General features: G+C 26.5%; 2 protein-coding genes across 3 annotated transcripts in view; one reads left to right on the forward strand and one right to left on the reverse strand.

Annotated features, from left to right (window-relative positions):
• Positions 1-935: 935 nt before the first annotated feature.
• On the reverse strand, positions 936-11,728 carry LOC129975788 (transmembrane emp24 domain-containing protein 10-like). Its single transcript, XM_056089007.1, has 5 exons — positions 11,407-11,728; positions 9,438-9,558; positions 8,452-8,522; positions 4,487-4,613; positions 936-2,205 (listed from the first exon to the last, which is right to left on the reverse strand). Exons 1-5 carry the CDS (start codon positions 11,584-11,586, stop codon positions 2,084-2,086), a joined length of 621 nt encoding a protein of 206 aa, XP_055944982.1. The 5' UTR covers positions 11,587-11,728; the 3' UTR covers positions 936-2,083.
• A 380-nt stretch (positions 11,729-12,108) lies between these two features.
• Positions 12,109-19,032, forward strand: part of LOC129975217 (uncharacterized) — a 32,348-nt gene continuing 25,424 nt past the window's right edge. Inside the window, exons 1-2 of one of the 2 annotated variants that reach the window (XM_056088210.1) lie at positions 12,109-12,329; positions 18,728-18,835. In XM_056088210.1, the coding sequence (XP_055944185.1) occupies positions 12,311-12,329; positions 18,728-18,835 (127 nt within the window). In that variant the 5' untranslated portion in view covers positions 12,109-12,310. The remainder of the gene's footprint in view (positions 12,330-18,727; positions 18,836-19,032) is intronic. The other variant, XM_056088211.1, reaches the window with a different exon arrangement.

A 19,032-nucleotide genomic window follows, 5' to 3' on the forward strand; every position in this document is an offset into this window, starting at 1 on the left:
ATGTCATAAAAATTGTATATTTATATAAAATAACTTGAAGATTAGATAATCTCGTTTTAAACCCCATGCTATTTGTAACTGCAGAACCTGAGAAATTATCAAAATATTTTGACAGCATGCTTAATGCCTTTGCTAAAACTGTCGGTAAATCTTTGAAGTTATAAGACAATGCAAAGACCACTTTTGTGGGGTAATAATTTTCTAAAATATGAATATCAATTTCCATAAGTCAGTGATTACTCATCTTGCAACAGTTCAACTTATTTTTGAAATCGACTAAACTTTCTGTTTGACACCTATTTTTATCATCTTGTTCTTTTACATCTTCTTTCCTCTGATTGCATGGAGTTTTGTTGACACAGCAAGTTTATCTGCATTTGATTGTTGCCATTTGAAAGTAAACAACATGAGCAATTTTTGGACTAGATACCTCAGCATTTTATCTAGAGAGATAATTTTTAAATTTGAGGCATATCAAGTGACCGCTATCAACATGGTAATTTCAGGGCAATAAATTTATTTAAACACTACAGATACAAGTATTTCGTTCTACAAGTATAAATTTGCATATTTAAAGTTTGTCTGCTATTGCAGATATTTATACATTTTTTTTTCTTTCTTCTTAACTTTAGTATATGAATATTTCCTTTGTGAATGACTACAGAAAATTATTAAAATGATTAATCAAAATACTTTTTTTATCTGATGTCACATTGTCTTCTAAAAAGTAGAAATAAGAGCAAATCACAAGAAATATGAAAGATATTTTTGCAAATATTGTAATGATGTAATATGTACATATTTCATATATTTATGCAATATAAAAGATCATTGTACCTAATATGAGGCATAAAATAATTGAAACGAATAAGGGGTTAGAAACTTAAGAACTGTGTACATTCAGAAATTTTAGAACAAGAAAGAACTGAACTAAGTTAAAACTCGCAATTTCTTTATTTCTTTCTGGTGTACAGCAGTGATTACTAATGTAGAAGCAAAACTGTCTGACACACAAAATATATTCAGACCCTTTCAAATGAATCACAGTGTTTTTTGATGTTGTGAAAGCCAAATGAGATGGACATACACTGAATAGCTGATTTCTTTTCTGACAAAATACTTAGAGTTTTTTTTTTAAAAAATTGGAACAATAATAATACAAACATATACATAAATATATTCAGTTATTTTTGTAATAAAGCGTTTTCAAACAATTAATTTATATAACAATCATTTACAAAGAAAAGTTGATATTATTTAAGTAAATGCATTAAAAATAGAGATATTGTCAAAACAATTTAATACAAAAGTATTAAAAAAGCTATTTAAAGGAGATAATTTTGACTAACAAAACAAATAACACCTAATGACAAAACTTACAAATAATAACACAGCTTTTCATTGGAGTATTGATATTTGAATAAAATAATACATTAAAAATTAATTTTGGAAACAACTTCACTGAAAACAACCCAATGAAAACTAATAGTGAATGGTTGTATACAAACTAAAGGTATACAACCAATCTCGCATGATTTTTTTGCTAGGTGGAGAATTGATGCAAAATAACGCAAAATTAAAGTAAACATTAATGAAGAAAATTTAAATGGAAAAAAATCAAACAATTTAAAGAAATATAAATTATGATGCTTTTTATAATTTCTAATTATTTATACAATAAAAAAATCTTTTCTTTCGATTTTTAATAAAATGATATCTAATAACCAAAATATGTTCATAAAACATGAAATGAAATACTTTTTAACTATACATAAACAAATAATCAATAAGCTTCAGAAAACTATTTATTTAGTTTCTTAATTCTCAATCTTTAGTATCAATTTTGAAAGGTACTGGCAATAAAAACAAATTATTCAACTATGTATTACTGCATTAAAAAAAATTTCAATTTCAGCTGCATGTCATTCAGATCCAATACCAAGAAAAAAAGTTTGTTTTCAATATCTTTTTTTAACCAGTTGACCCAATTTAAGTATTAAAAAATGGCATTTTAAATTTTATTTAGAACTTAAAAACAGTTTTTAACATCTTTTTAAATTTTTACATAATTCAATAAAAAAAATTATTCAATAAGCTTCTTTGCCTTGAAAAACCTTCTCAAATATAGAACTTGCCAGGTGGCCAATGCAAGAAGAATGCACATAGAGAAGATACTGAAATAAAGCACTCTGGTATTTGTAGATTCTAGAAGGGGGGAAAAAATGACATTATTTGTATAATACTAATAAAATCAGGCATTCTAAAACTATGCATTGTAATAAGCACATGCAAAATTGAGAATGTCTTGAAACGATATTTTATAAAGATTGGATAATCCAGTAATTCAAAGGCATTTAAAAAAAATATTTATGAAAATTAAAATATCATATTGTACAAAAACAAAAAAAAAGAGCATTTTCTACATGTTATTACTTTATCAGATTCATAATTGCAACTGGAAACAGATTTCAAAATGCATACTGAAATAAGAGCTATTTTAGAAAAAGATAACCAGGAAAAATCAAATTATGCTAAATTAATTTTTGCCTTATAAGAAGTATGTTTTGCAATGAAATTAATAACTCAGTTTTGTACTATAAGGGTCACCTTGCTGTAATAACTCTGCCATTTGAAGAGAAAGATGACTGTGTATGCCCTACAGAGGGTGCAGTGTGTTGGGAATGCATGTGATATCATCAGATCTCACCAGATACATGTGTGATAGCATGGGAGTATGTTAAAAGGCACATCATTTGCATCTTGGATGCCTCCAAATGATGTCAACATGCGGTCATGAAATTTTTAATAATGGAAAATGTGAGCGCTAGTGAAGTCTATCAACTAATGAAAAATGTGTATGGCACAAATAGTATGTGTCACAGATCAGCATGGTATAGGAATTTTCATAGTGAAAGAAGCAGTACTGACATCAGGTCACAGCCTGGTCAAGCACATGTGGTTATAATCAAGGAAGCAGTTGCAAGTGTGAACCTTCTCATGAGAATTAATCAGCAAATCACCACTCAAGAAATAACAGTGGAAATGTGTATGAGCAAAGGAAGTGTTCACAAAATACTGCATGAAAGGTTACAATACCGAAAAGTTTGTGCGCTATATGCGCCAAAACATTTCACAGCGGAGCAGAAGATTCATTACATGTCTATTTCCCTGTAACACCTTATGTGGTACCACAAAATTGGGAATAAATTCTTTTCAAGTATCTTTGCCATTGATAAAACATGGTGCCATCACTCTGATCCAGTCACTAAAAGCATGAGCATGGAATGGTGACACCCTTCACCCCCATGGCCAAAGACATCTCACTCATCAGCTAGAACTGGTAAAATCATGTTAATGTGCTTCTTCAACATCAATGGCCGGCTACTGTTGGAATGGCTAACTACAGGCACAACTGCCCCTCTTGCCACATAGCATGAACAGAAAAAGAATATCAAGAAACCAACAACATGGCGTGCTGTCATGTGAGGTTATCTTCTACATGAGGATTCTTGTCCTCAAGTGGCTGTGGCGTACCAAACATTGTTATGACAATTCTGATGGGAAGTTCTCAAACATAAACCCTACAGCCCAGACCTCTCGCCAGGTGACTACTACGTCTTCGGTCACTCAAGAAAGTTCTGAAGAAATTGTGATTTGCTGATGATAATGAAGTCCAAATTGCCATTAAAAACTGGTACCCCAACTAACCCCGGAACTTCTTCACCCTGGGTATACTATATTTCGTGGACCACTTGGATACTTATTTCCACCTACAAAGTGACTTTGTCTAGCTTGTATTACTTCTTCTCTTTGAATACTAATTTATATAAATATCATTAAACTATTTATTAAACCAATTATAGTGCCACTTTCATTTGGGTGGCCCTTATACAAACCAAAATTGCATACATAAAATCTGAAACAGCGATATGAAGTCCATATATTGGTATTTGTTTCCAAACTGCATTTATCTAGCAGAATATTTTTGTTTCAGTGAATAAATCTTTTTTTTTAGATGCATGTACCAATAAAAAAAAGAATAAATCAATACAGATTAATGCTATGACACAATCCATTTCTCAAAGTCTATGGGCAATTACCAATGCTGCTGAATATATTTCAATATAAAGAATGAGAAATATTTTTAAAAAACAAATAGATAAATAACTATTTTTAACATACAGGTTCACAGTTAATAAATCACTTACATGTATAAGTTATTAAATGCAAATTTTTCTTTCATTATTATTTGAGTGTCTGATACAATTTTCTAGTATAACGCCTTCTCCAACCTTTAAGTTTCATAAAAAGTTGAGAACAGACTGTGTTATGTGTAAATGTGTCAGAAGTAGTTCATAATTATTATTACAGAATCACTAATATTTAGTTTCTAATCATTAAAAAATTAATAAAAATTGTGGCTAGACACATGTTAAAAAATATTTAGAAATTCTTGATTTTAAAAAAGGAAGAAAATAAAGTATACCATTTGTATCACGCATTTCAGCTTCGCGCTGTCGCATGTAAGCAAAATCCTTCACAATAGATTCTGATAAATCTTCCAGTTTTTGAAGTTCAACTTCTAATGGTTTCAATCGACCAACTTCTGCAATCTATAATTAAGAATGAAGACATTTTAAATATATAACAGTCATTGAGAAAAGAAGGATAGATTTAAACACAAAAATGAAAATATGTTTCATCATTTTAAGTAAAATTTTGAAAACAATCTGCATACTGTAACTCCAATTAATACAAGGACCATGAGAAATAAAAATCCTCATCAGGCAGACTTAAAACTGTTATTTATTTAAAAAAATATTTTATCATAATACTGTTTTGCGAATGGTCAAAAATCAGCTAAACTTTGTTATAGAATATGCAATCCGTACAATGCATATTGTAACTTTGCCTGTTTTGAAATAAATGTTGTTTTATTCCCTACTAAATTATATTTAAAGTGGGATCAATTCATGAAAAAAGTTGTTTTCCTTTCACTCATTTTAAATTTTCCAGGAAAAATGCAACCTATCTTTATAACATTAAAATAATAGTAATTATTTCATATTTGTTAAGAAAGTTTGTTTATATTCTTAATATAAAGTAAAGTTTTCATAATTAAATATCATAAAATCCTTGCAAAATTTGTATTTTCTCTGAAGAGTATGCTTTTCCAAACACGTTTAATAATTATCATATTATCGATTTTTAGAATCTAAATTTGATTTGTAACTTAATTTCAATATGCACACACTTTCTAAAACATAATTAATTGCACAAAATTATATAGTAATGTTTAAAATAATTCGAAGTTACTTTTAGAAGGCTGAGACTCAAAAGGAAACCTAAATAAAAGTCCTTAAAAAAATTATTTGAACATCACTTTACATTACTTCAACCAAAAATGATGCAAAAATTTATTTCAAGAAGTATTCTACATAATCAAATATTAATTTTTCTAGGCTTGAAAAAAGGACCCTTTTATTTTAAAGAGAAACATTTCCTCATGAACTGTCATTTCAAATAATAGAAAAAAAAAATGAGTAGATTTGTAAATGAATATCAATATCATTAGCAGCAAAGGAAAACTATTCCCCTGCATTCCTTTGACCATTTCAGGGTTGAAAATCATTCATTCCCAATATCCTTCAATTTTTCCTCTACATTTTTGTTCAAAGCCCATTCAATGTTATTCAAAAACACTAATCAGTTTTGTAAACCATTGTTTTACTATCACAATTAGAACATCTAAACAGTAGAAATGTTTTTTTTTTCTTAATACTTAAATATTCTAATTCTTTTAATCCCTATTCATGTGGGAAAGTTCTCAATTTCCCAGAATTATATCTGAGAAATAAAGCTATTCAAAACATAAAAAGGCAAGGAAATAACCCAGAACTGATTTCTCTTTTGCTTTATTTTATAAAAAAAGGAATAAAGTTCTTCATACTAAGTTAAATTCTTCATATCATTAAAGAGTTGGATAATACCTGGAAGTAAATATTTAATGGAATTACTTCTCTATAATCATATAATTTCATTGAATTCCAGAAAAGGAAAATCGCATGGACTTCTGAATATTTTCATACAGCTCAATAATATTGTTGTCTTTATTTAATTTCAAAGTTTTTCTTCTTCTTTTAAATGTATAAGTTCAGTAAAATCACAAATAATTATAATTTAATATACGAAACAAAGGCTTAAATCGGTGGTCTAATTTTATCTTTTATCCTAACATTGATTGTAACAAAAGATAGTTGAATTGTACTTGAGGATTTAATGGAAATAATTCAATTATTTTGATGCAAATAAAATACTAATTTCATAAAATATAATTCCTTTAAAAATAATAAACTTTAATTAAATTTTTTGAAATAAATTTTAAACTCTTCAACACAATTTTCAAATAAAAAGAATTCAAAATCAGTAACCAGCTTAATTTTTCCAATACAGCATAATTTGCTTTAAAAACTTTCAAATGTTTATTTTTTAAAAAAAATACATTCTTGAAATGGATTTCTATATTTTTCAATTTTATATATTAATTCAAAAAGTTATTTATATATATATATATATATTTTTATTTTGTTGATTTTTGGTTTATGACAAAAACTTCTTTAAATTTCCATTTCTAGCATTAAATGAAAAAAAAAAAAATCTATTTAGAAAAATTGTACTATAAGATTTTTTTTAAAGAATAAATTGTTGGTTTTAGTTGAAAATTAATAAAAAATGCATTTGTAATTATATTTTGTAATACTTAATATAAACCATTAAAATTTCAAGGCAAAACAAAACAAAAACATTCCCTGAATGTAGTTGAAATAGTTGATTTTGCAGGCTAATAAACATTTTAATTTTACTATAAGAACAATAATGATACTTCAGAAATATAATTATTTCTTGATAATTTATTTGTTATTACCTACGACATTCTAAATATTATTAATATAGTATTTTGATCACAAGAAAAAACAATTAATCCAAATGGATAAAAAATAGGTAACTTTCTCTTAATTTTTTTAAATCAATACATTAACTCTATAAAAAGTATATTTATAATAATGAATTCATTAAGTTTTTGTAGTTCATTTGGCCATGGACCACTTTGTAGATAGATTATGCAAAAGAAATAAATTCTGAGAGGAATTCAGAAGAAATAAAATTTAAGAGACAAGAAAAAATAATGAAATGATATTTTAACCAAGGAAAAGATTAATAAAATTTTAAAAAAGTAAAATATGTGAATATAAAAACAAGTAATTGTAGCTAAAGAAAGAAGAGAAATGATAAACAGCTTTTTTATAACCTAAAACTAATACCAAGAATAAAATAAATTCTACATATCTGCTGAATTCCACCTATACAAAATGGATCTTCTCCATCAAAACCTGTTTCTATAATGACTGCTGTTAAGAAAGTCATTTAACAGAAAGAGTTCTCCTCGCAATCAGTATAAAGGATTCAGATTGCTTCAATAAACATTCTTGCAATTGTACTTAATACTTGCAAATCAATGGTGAAGTAATTATAATTAAGAAAGCTCTGGACTAGGCTTACTGTATCTTCAAAAGCTCTATTTAGTCAGAGAAAAAAAAATGTAAAAGAAATAAAGACATAGACTTCAAACAAAGATTAAATGAATGTCAAAACAAGCCTAACCATCAACAAAATAGGTAATCATCACACTTATCTGTAGAAATAGATGATCATGTCTGCAGAAACAAGTATAACCCCAAAATGATTTTAGCATCTTAAAAAAAAAAAAAAAAAAAAAAAAAAATACCCAATTAATGATATCAATTTCATCGATATACATTTTACTCCATTTCTATTTTTTTTTTTTTTACTTAATATTGAATAGCAACAATCTGTTTTTAAGGTCAAGATGAAATTCAAACGTGTCTATTAATGCATTCACTCGCTCCTTTGAATGTTAATTTTGAAATACAATGTTCACATCTATTTCTATTTCATAGTACATATAAATTTAATTAGCACCCACAGTAATTTGTAACATATTGATTCAACTAAATTCATAATTTTAAACTCCAACAAATAATGTGATTTTTTTTTAACTTCCCATTTTAATTGTTTTACAGTCTAAGAAATCAATAATCAATCTGGATGAACAAGCTGGTTACCAAAGGAGGATAGTTTCCACAAAAAGTAAATTTTCATACTGAAAACATTAATGTGTTATTTATAACTACATTCCATTAAGAGACAGCTAAACATTTGGACAATTATTTAAATATTTATAATCTGGATACAATAATATGAGGTAAGCATTTCACTGCTAATAATGCATTTTAATTCAAATCAAAATATTCCATCTTCTGGCTCTTGAAAGTAGTCAAAACTTGGTCATGGGCAAGTTAGAGAGATTATTCATACAAATTGAAAAAAACTAAAAATGAATTAGATAAGTATATATATAAAAATACTCACGCTATCATAACTCTTAGCTTCAACACCATGCTTCAAAGATAAAGTAACTTCTTGCTCCTGTGTTCTTTGACCTGTAATTGAAAGTTAGATTACATCATTTATAAATATAGATACTTAAAACTAGATGGTACATAATGCATACAAAATACAGTACACTCCTGAGTATTGACCCTAATGTGGTGGAGAGCAGGAAAAAAAAAAAAAAAAAAATGGATAGGCCAGAGTTTTATCTCACTTCTTTACACACTAATATCAGAAGACAAAATTTTTATACCAAAACTCATGCTTATAACACATATTTTCTCACTTTTTATTGAGCACTAAGCCCTCCATTTATCCAAGCCTCTTAGAATGTAAATGCTGTCACGGCCTGGTGAATCATAGAAGCAGTTGTTGGTAATGTGTCGAGTTAAAATATAAGGCTCAATATTGATAGTTTATACACTGTACAGCATGTTTCAAGAATTTATTAGAGAAAAAGTAAGTTAAAGGATATAAACTGTTCATATTCTAACATAAATTGTACAATTTAAATCCAGGGAATATTAATGTAAATGGCCTAATTCTTAAGAAAATTGACTCAAACAGATTTTATTTTTTACTGATAAATGATTATATAGATATGAAAAGGTATCTCTGAAATAAGAGTCAAAATTTAGTTTTGTTTTTGAAAAAAAAATAATAATAAAAGACTGTTTTAGCTTATAATAGACGTCTGTTTCCAATGCCTTGCAAAGTTGCCAAAGCAACACCTTACCTTCCTCATTTAATGATAAAAGAAAAGTAGGCCAGATAGTTGTGAACTGGATACTCATAAGTGTACTGTAAAATTAAATTTATTGTGTACAATTTTTACACATAAATTATATTTTATAGAACATATATTGATCTTATCACACGTAGATCAAAGAAGTTAGTATCTATCCCAGAAAAAAACAATAGCAGAATATACAATATATCATTAAAAAAATTTAATTGATATGTACCAGCAGGAGCTTTTGAAACAAAGCAAGCCTCAAAGACATCATAATCATCTGTCACAAAAGCAAATTTTCCTTTATCTACATTTTCCCTTGATACCAGGATGTGCCCTTTTGTATCTGTAACCTAAAAAATAATAATCCAATTTATATAATTAGTTGTTAATACTTTTTTCAAAATGAATCAAGAAATTTCAAACAAACTTCTATTTTATAGAAATCTGAACAATGTTTCATTTCTTGAAAATTTAAAAAAAAAATCCATTATATTATCCACTATATATATATAAAAACAAACGGCGTACACATAGCAAAAATTACTTCTATGAAAATGGAACGAATTTTAAAAATTCAGTTAGTGTTAGTATATTTACTTCTAATAAGAAATAGTCAGTTTTGTTTTAGCATGCTTAATGCTTTAAAAAAATGAGAAAAGCTTTTAAAAAAAACAGAAACAAAAAAAACACAATATTTTTTTTAAAATTACTTCGGAAAATCAAATATAATTTCAAAAATAATTTGAAATCAAAGTGGTAAAATTAATTATTCCAAATATAAACAATTAAATATAAGCAATTTCATACAGCTATTCAAACATAAATAAAGTGAGCAATGAAAACATTTCGTGGAATTTGACATAGATCAGATGCAGAAATTAAAAAATGCAGTCAAAAATCTGATGCAGTGGAAAAGGCAATTAGAAATTTAATAAATTGTTGTTTGCCAATCTCTAAAAGAATAAAGGCAGTTAATATGGCACTACCATGGTAACAAACAATGCTAACAAAACATACTTCATGCTCTTTTTATTCTTTAAAATGTTATAGGACATACAAATTCCCTAATTTTGAAATAAAAAAAAAATCATTCAAACTATCTTTAGCATGTAATATTTAAAGATTCTATATTGAATTTTTTTTAATATCATGACATTTTATAACTTTTAAGATTTGTTTAACTTAGTTAGATTAACAGACTGTTTTAAAGCTATATTAAAGTTATTAGAGCAAGATTTTATAATTTTAAAGCTTGTTTAGACGATAATAACAACATTGTTTCTCCTAACTACACTCAAAACAGTGTTTTGATCCTCACAATTATATTCATGTTTGTAATAGATCTTTGACAGAAACTTATAAGATGCTGAAATTAAAAATCTGCAACCAAACCATTCTGATCTCAATTACCTTTTAGATAAAAATTTTACTATCTTCATTAGAATTCATGCATCAGCACTGCTATTAAAAGAAACACATAAATACCTCTTAATTTCAGAAAAGTTTTTCTGATATTTCAAAGATTATGAGATACTGTTTACATTAAAATTGGAAAACTGAAAAAGTACATAGTCTTTTTGTTATTCTTTTCATACATTTCTGTGCTTAAACTCATAACCAAGTTTTGGGTAACATAAGCAATCAAAAACCAAACTTTCAGAATCAAGTTTGTTAAAATATTTGATAGAAGTACAGAATTTGAAATGCAACAATTATACATAGTCTTTAATAAAACTATAACTGTCAATTGTCTGCAAGGTTCAACATATGTTTTATTCAGTGTAATGATTATTCTTGAGCGGCTAATGTTATGACTGAAAAAAGTTTTACTCAAAATGCAGTCTCAGTACTTAAAAAAAGCAATCCAATTTTTAAAAGTAATTGAGTCGGTTTTAATATTTATACAAACCAACATAAACATAGATTCTTTTTAAAAAATCAACTAATTAATGCATCTTTGGAGGGCAAAGAAAGTATTAGAAATTAAATTGTTTTCTTTAATTTCATAGAACATTTTATGACTACAGTATGGATATTCCCGACAAAGGAATGAAAAAGATGCGATGAAATAAGCATTTTTCCAACCGGGTAACCCCATGTTTACTTGGCCCGCTAAAGGATAACACACTTTTTTTTTTTTTTTTCGATTTAAAAATATGCTCTAAAGACTGAAATGAAATCAAAAAATCAAAACTAACCAATAAATCAGTCTTTTGGCCAGGCGCATCGCTTAATTCGTACTCGCCACTAACCAGCACACCTTTATGGATTTCTTCTTTTAAACACCGTCTGCTATTAGCGGGTAATCGAAACATCAAACTATTTACAGCTACAACACTACATATTAAAATGAAAATCTGGTGATATGAAAACATCATGAATACAATTTAGAAAATAAATAACAATCCTTAAATATATTTTGATTATAAAGAACAAAATACACCATAAAATCACAAATTAGACGTGGCATACGCAAATTGAAACAAGCGAAGTAAGTTCAACACCGATGATGGCATTTTTGGTCATAAAGTTGAGAAAGAAAAGAAGCTGCTTCAGCTGAATATTACTTATTTTTGAACGTATTTTGATAAGAATGATATCTGATTATAAATAATTTAAAAAGAATAAATAAGCATAAAATTTATTTCTGTACCATTTTAAATCTGATATTAACCAAATATATGCCAGAAGTAAGAAAAAAAATAATTTTTCGAAATTTAAAAAGATAAAAGTCGTTAACCAAACATTTACTAACTGAATCAAATTATAATAGTAAATAGAATTGCATTAAATCAATTCAGGTTAACATTTATAAAAATGACAACTTAATTTTTTTTATTGCCATTAAATATGATGTGTTATTAAATCGCAGATGAAAGCGCCTCCACTAGCGATTGTATTGTATCGGAACTGTGTAGTCGTAAACTGGCCGAAAACCTCGCCCGTCTGAACCGATGCGTTAAGTAGTGGACTAGTCATTGACATTGAAGAGGTTAAAACAATCCAAAAATTATGATCAGAACTATATTAACTAGCAATAAACTGTTTTGGAAAATTGAGAACAATGTGTGAACTGCATTTAACAAATGAATATCAGTTTTGATGGATAAATGCAGCACAGGTATGATTTAACTTGTTCGGCTACCGTACTTACCTTCTCTTGTTTGTTGTTTGGATTATTTATAAATGTGCATATATTTGAATATTAGGTACAAAACAGATGTCGACTATTATTGTCACGTTGATTTGGATTGTTCTTTACATTTTATTTGCTATAACCACATTACTTGTCTTGAAATTTAGTGACAGCTTATAATTCTGCTTTCTGTAATCGCAGAAGGCGTGTTTTTTTATTCACAGATTGTATTCTCATAGTGAAATAAAAGTTTGCGAAATCGCTGTTTAAAATGTATTGTTAAAATGCTTTTCTAAATGCTATTTTGGGAATCAATAAAGCTAAAATATAAATTTCAAGTTTTGTTTTTGTTTTTCAGTGTTATTTACGTGTTGTATCGAAACTATTCGTGAATATAGTGGTGTTGTGAAAATATATTTATCTGAAATTAATCATCTCGTTTATATCAGTAAATTTATCTGCGAATGTTATTATGTGAGGCATTAATCTAGTTAATGTTGAATTTCCACCCATTTAATATATATTTTATTTATTTCTTATTGTGATTTAAAAACTTTGAATGAAGATTCTCTGTCAATTCGTAAATTCATGTATCAGAAAGGATTAATGCTTTTTTGCTATACTGTTTATGGTCCTTTGTAGATATAAATAATTGATTTTTTAATTATGTATCTTGATGTGCATTGAGAATGATAAATATGGAAAATATTTGAATAGTGATAAGAAATACTTATATATAATTTGTTGAAATAGAATTTTTAAAAGTTTATAATTTTTATTTTTGTGATAAAAATTATCAAAACCTGTGGTCATATATTTTTCCAAATTTTAACTGTGAAACTTTAATTTCAAATGGTATATTGTTTTGGTTTTTATTCAGGAAGTCAATAATATTTAGATTAAGTAAAAACCTTAAGTTAATAGTTCCTTTATTTATCATACTAATTAATTATAAGAATTTTCTAAAAAGGTAAAAATTTCTTATGATTATTTGGAAATTAAATGTCGAAAGTGAAATTTTAAATGTTTAAAAGCTTGTTCCACGAGTTATGCATACATGCATGTTAGAGATTGTGAGAGGGCAAGATGCAATGATTCATGTGGATATTTCAGGAATTAAATTGTTAATTCCTGTTTCTCAGCATTGAGCTTTTATCTTATGAGACCACATCCATAATACATTTTTATATAATTTTTTTATTAATGCGACAGTTAAGGTTTGATGGAAATCCTTTTTTCCCCAAGTGCTAAATGAAATAATTCTCTTATTCTGTATTAGTATTTTATATAAGTAAATGTATTTATTATTACCTACAATATAAGTAAATGTATTTATTATCATTTGTTACTTTAAAATACAGGTTATTCTATATAAAATTGCTAAATTCAGTTCATTGATATTTTAGAGGATACAAATGTGCTCATTGGTGTGATTTTTTAAAAAAAATTTAATTTAAAAAGTAAGCATTCTGTGTTGTTTTGCCATATTAAAATTTTACAACACATAAAATGATTTTTTATTAAAATAAAAAATATATATCTTTTGGATGGTGTCAAATAGATTATTTTTACTGATTTGTTCTTAATGTTAATTATTATGCAGAATTTACATTAATACTTTTCTTCATTATGATGAAATTCTATTTGTATTCACTGCCTATGTAGATATTTAATGATGTTTATTTTTTATTATTAAAATCTAAGAAATAAAAATTATTGTTAATGCAATTTTGTATTACATTACCTAAAGAGCATGATAAACAAACATGTAATGCTGCATAATTTCCATCATTACAAAATGATGGAAAGATCTAGTATATCATGAACAGAACAAGTGTGCTGTTATATTTATACTTGAAAAATACCGTTTAATTGTCTATTGCAATTTGAAACTCGAACATCTTTTTGCTGAGGAAACTATGAACATCAAGTAAGATATAAAGAATTTATGTTTTGAAAATATAGTAATTTTATAAATGCAAATTGCTTTTAAGATTTAATGCACAATGTGTTGATATCTGCATTTTTTTAATAAAAAATATCTGTATTCTTAAACAAGATTCAAATACTCTAGGCTAAAAGTCCTAAAAAATAAAATATTATCTTTTCAAAATTGTAACTGCACTCGGAATATCTGCTTAGGCAGAATTATTTTAGTCTACAAAATGCCAAATGCATTTTTGTTGGAAATTTATAGAAACATGTTTCAAGCTCATCAGCAGTGGAGAACATAATTTAAAGGGGTGGGGGAAGAAATCATGATTTTTATGTTGAGCTGTGCAAATCCTCAGAACTATTCATTAACAATACTATAAATTACTCTTACAGATATTTTTTTCAAGCAATTGTTCTTTAAATATTTTATATCATTTTATTGATATAGATTCAGAATCTTCAGAGCTTTATAAATCTTAATGATATGTCTTAAATTTGATCAATATTTTATCACTGTGTTTGATTAATGTATTTATATAAAGATGTTTGATTAGTTATTTCCCAGATTGATTATGAATATGCATAATGAAATATGCCTTTTAGTATTTGCTTTGAAATTGACTACTGTTATAATGAAAATTTTCTGACAACTATTGAAAAACATCTTAATATATTGTTATCATCTCAACTATTGAAAACATCTCAATAGTTACCAGAAGAAAATTAATATAATGTGATCTTTTTTATTTTTTCCAGTATTTTTACAGTCTAACAATTTGATTTGTTAATCTTTATGATTTTAAAATAAAATAATTTTAAGTGAACACAGCTTGATTCAGCATCTGAGTATTTTTCTAAGTTAATAAAAAAAAGTCCTCATATAAGTCCAAAATAAGTCCTCATATTTCATAATAAAATAAAAATAATATGAACTATTGATTAAGCAAGTTGCACCTGCTTAATTTATAGTCCTTGTTATCATAGTCGCTGTTAAAGGAGGGGTTGATTCCAAATAGTACTAGCTAAACTTTTAGTTATTACTTCAGTTAATAGTAGTTAACTTTTTAGTTATTATTTAAGTTAATAGTACTAATAACATTTTAAAAAATCGTATATAGTTTAAAATATTGGTTCTTAATCCGTGGTTCATGCATTCCCAGAGGTTTGTGGCAATAATATTGTAATAACAGAATTTTAAATTGCTAATGTAAAAAAATAAAGAAATAAATTTACATACAGGTATGTATTGCAATATTAATAATTAAAATCTAAAAGCATTTTTTGATAAAATAAATATTTAAAGGTGCATTGCTGCACCAAAATAACATATGCTGCTGGAATGGATGAGATAAAGTATCTTAACTGTGATTTTTTGCGACTTTAAAATCTGTCCTATCTTGTGACATGTATTCCTGATTAGATAGCAAAGTGAGATCGTTTTCCCATGGTTGATATTTTCGTTAACTGGATATGCTCATTAACTGGCATTTATACAGATGTTTTTAAATCTTGTTGATTGGAATCTCAATAAGTGAAAGTATGCCAAGTAATTGAGTGTGACAACATGCTGGATAAGCAGTCAATTGTTTATTCTTCAGCTTCTGATTTCAAAACAAAACAGGATGTTTCTGAAAACTGTAGTAAGGTACTATTTCACTTGACTGAAAAGAAAAGGGTGGGGTGACAATGATCGTTTACAAATGAGTTTTTATTTTATTATGAAAGAGTCGGAACTTAAACTACTTTGCAGCTCTGGAAGAAAGTTCTTAACCAACATTAGTTTAAAATCATCACGTCTTTGTAGACAGCTTAAAACAATGCATCCAACATAAAAGGATAGAAAATGTCAAGTATCTTAAAAGAAAATAACATCTAATAGAAAATATACCTTCTTTCTTATCATCTTCAAGTTAAGATAGTAAAATAGCCCTCAAGGCATTATATTGAGTAAGTTATAAAATTGCAAGATCTGAACAGTATAATTAGCAGATTTAATTGGACCGTGGGTAAAAGATATTGCAAATTGTATGCTTTGAGAAAAGGCAACAAAATAAATTTGTTTCCTTTATCAAACAATACTGTCCCAAGTCAGCCAATGTTGCAAGCTCTATAGTAATGATTATCTATATTAAATATATTTTTAGCATTTATTAAAGAGTGTATTAATGTTGATGTATGTAAGATGATAAATGCATGATTGTTTGAGTTGGTTATTTTATTTCATTTACTAATTAATAGATTCATTTTCAAGCCATCACTAATATATATAAATATTTATTAATCTCCGTATTCAGAAGGTAAAATCTTTACATCAAGGTTTAATTTAGTTAACTGTAAAGCATTGAGAATTCTGATCTCTTGAACCCCATCATTGGTTTAATATATTTTAAGAATTCTATTCAACATGACATACTGTTTCCAAAACCTATGCTACTACTGGAACAATTTTCAATGTTTCATTGATTATTTGGAGAAAAAAAAAGGGGGGGGGGGTAATTTTTTTTATTGTGTAGATATGTGCACAGATGATGTTATATTAATAATATGAAAGTATTCTACATTTATGACTGGGTCAAGAAAATCAATAAGAAAATTTAATGAATTTTCTCATTTCTGTATTCATAGACAAGGATTTCCTGTGAAATTATCTATTACTTTAAGTGATGCTGTAAAAGTTGTAAATTTTATAAAATCGTTTGCTACAAACTTCTTTTATCAATTTCTTGTACTTTGTGAGGACTTGTGAATCCTTCATGTTTCTTTACTGTTTAACACAGCTGTTAGATAACTTTACTAAGACAAAATTTTGGAATGTTTGTTTGAAGTTCACTTTTTTTTTTTTTTTTTTTACCTGGTCATTTCATTTTATTAGTTTTCTTGCATAATATATATATTCTTTGTCGGCAAAAACTTGCATATTTTGCTGGTATCTTTTGTAAATTAAATTTGTTATTACAAGGTGCAGATGTGATAAGGAAATTCAATTTTTGGATCTAGTACTTGCAAATGAATAAGTATGAATATTTTGGTTCTCCTGGCTACTTTTTATCAGAAAACGCAATTAATGAAAGAAATATGTGAACATCTTAAACTAAACTTTCACTGAACATTTTCCTAATAGATATAAGCAATAGGATACATATTCTTTTTCAAGGAGATATAAATTTAGAGATATCTCTAGCTTTACTAGAAAAAAAGAAAAAAAAAAAAGTTATATTGTCAGACTTTTCTAAAAGCTGTTTTCAAAGAGCGCTCTTTAATTTATTTCTGACTTAGTGTTGTAAATGAATAAATATACTGTTTAGTTAAAGAATCTTATTACTCTTTACATAACATATTCATGTGAGAAAGATGTTTTCAGTATGTATTTAATTGTGTAAAAAATAAATGTAAATGATTAAATACAAAATTTGTTCCAAGACTGAAATTGTCAAAACATGGAGGCAAACTTTGAATTTCTTTGTTCCTTTGGAGAGCTACAGCTATTTCAAGAAAGTTTTTTTTATTATTATTTATTTTTTGTAGCTATCATTATAGTTTTTATTTATGTTTGCACTAGGATGTTTTAAGATTATGTTTTTGTTTCTTGTTATGAACTATTGTGTAGCATGGGAAATAAATATTATACTAAACTTTATTATTTGCTTTCCTGTTACTAACAATTACACAAGAAGTTCATCAATTTTTTTCAAATTTTATAAGGGATTCACAAAGAGAAAAAGATTTGGAACCCCTTTCTAAGTCAGTGATTTCTAAGTTTGATCCTAACCTTTTAAGTTCTCCAGATTTAATTAATCAAAAAACAATATTCCAAATGACAGTTACTTTTAATTTCAAATATTATTATAAATTAGGATAATGCTTATTTAAAATTAGCTTTGCTTTTTAAATGTATAATTGTATCTACTGTATTGTGTATTGTCTACCTTATTTATTGATTTGAAACTTCATTTGAAAGAAATATGTTTGCAATCAAGTGAATTAAAATTTAAGTATTGATAGCTGAATCATTTTCCTTGCAAGCTTTGATTACTTATTTCTCATTAATCTCATGCTTTGTAAATGTATGAGACAAACAAATAATATGGCAGAATATTAGTATATCTTTAAATGTAGAGAATTAGTATCTCTTTGTTTTGCTATTGGTGTGTGTGTTTAATTTTTTGACTAATTAATTTTCTTTTCTTATGTTGAAGAAATTTTTTTCAAAAAAATTTTAAGTTTTTTGCTGTAGAGAGTAATTTTATTTCTGTGCTGCCACAAATATTTCCAACAAATGAAAAGCTTTTATTTTTATCACAGAAATTTAGTATTAAGCACCATGCTAAAAAATTGTATTTTAATACATTTAAATTTGTTTCAAAACTAGTTGGTTTAGCATATGCAAATATTTTTGATTCTTTGATTTAAATGATATTCTTCCTAATTTTATAATTAACATTTTTCAGATGCTGAATTTGATTCATATTGGGATTATGAAGCCAAGAACAAAAATAGAAATAGAATAAGAGTTGGAAGGCAATATCAAGCCACTATACCTCCACTTTTAAAACCTGGTATTTATATAAAGTTTATATAATAAATATATTATTTGTGAAATTTTTTCATGAATATATTCCATGATTTAATCTATAAAATTTATATTAAAGGATAATTCAATTTCTAAATATAATTTTTTATCAATTCATACATTTGTAGATATCTAAATTTATTACAGTTACAATCTTATGCATGGCAGCATGAATATAATTTA

Source organism: Argiope bruennichi, chromosome 7 (genome assembly GCF_947563725.1).
Source record: "Argiope bruennichi chromosome 7, qqArgBrue1.1, whole genome shotgun sequence".
NCBI classification, from domain to species: domain Eukaryota; kingdom Metazoa; phylum Arthropoda; class Arachnida; order Araneae; family Araneidae; genus Argiope; species Argiope bruennichi.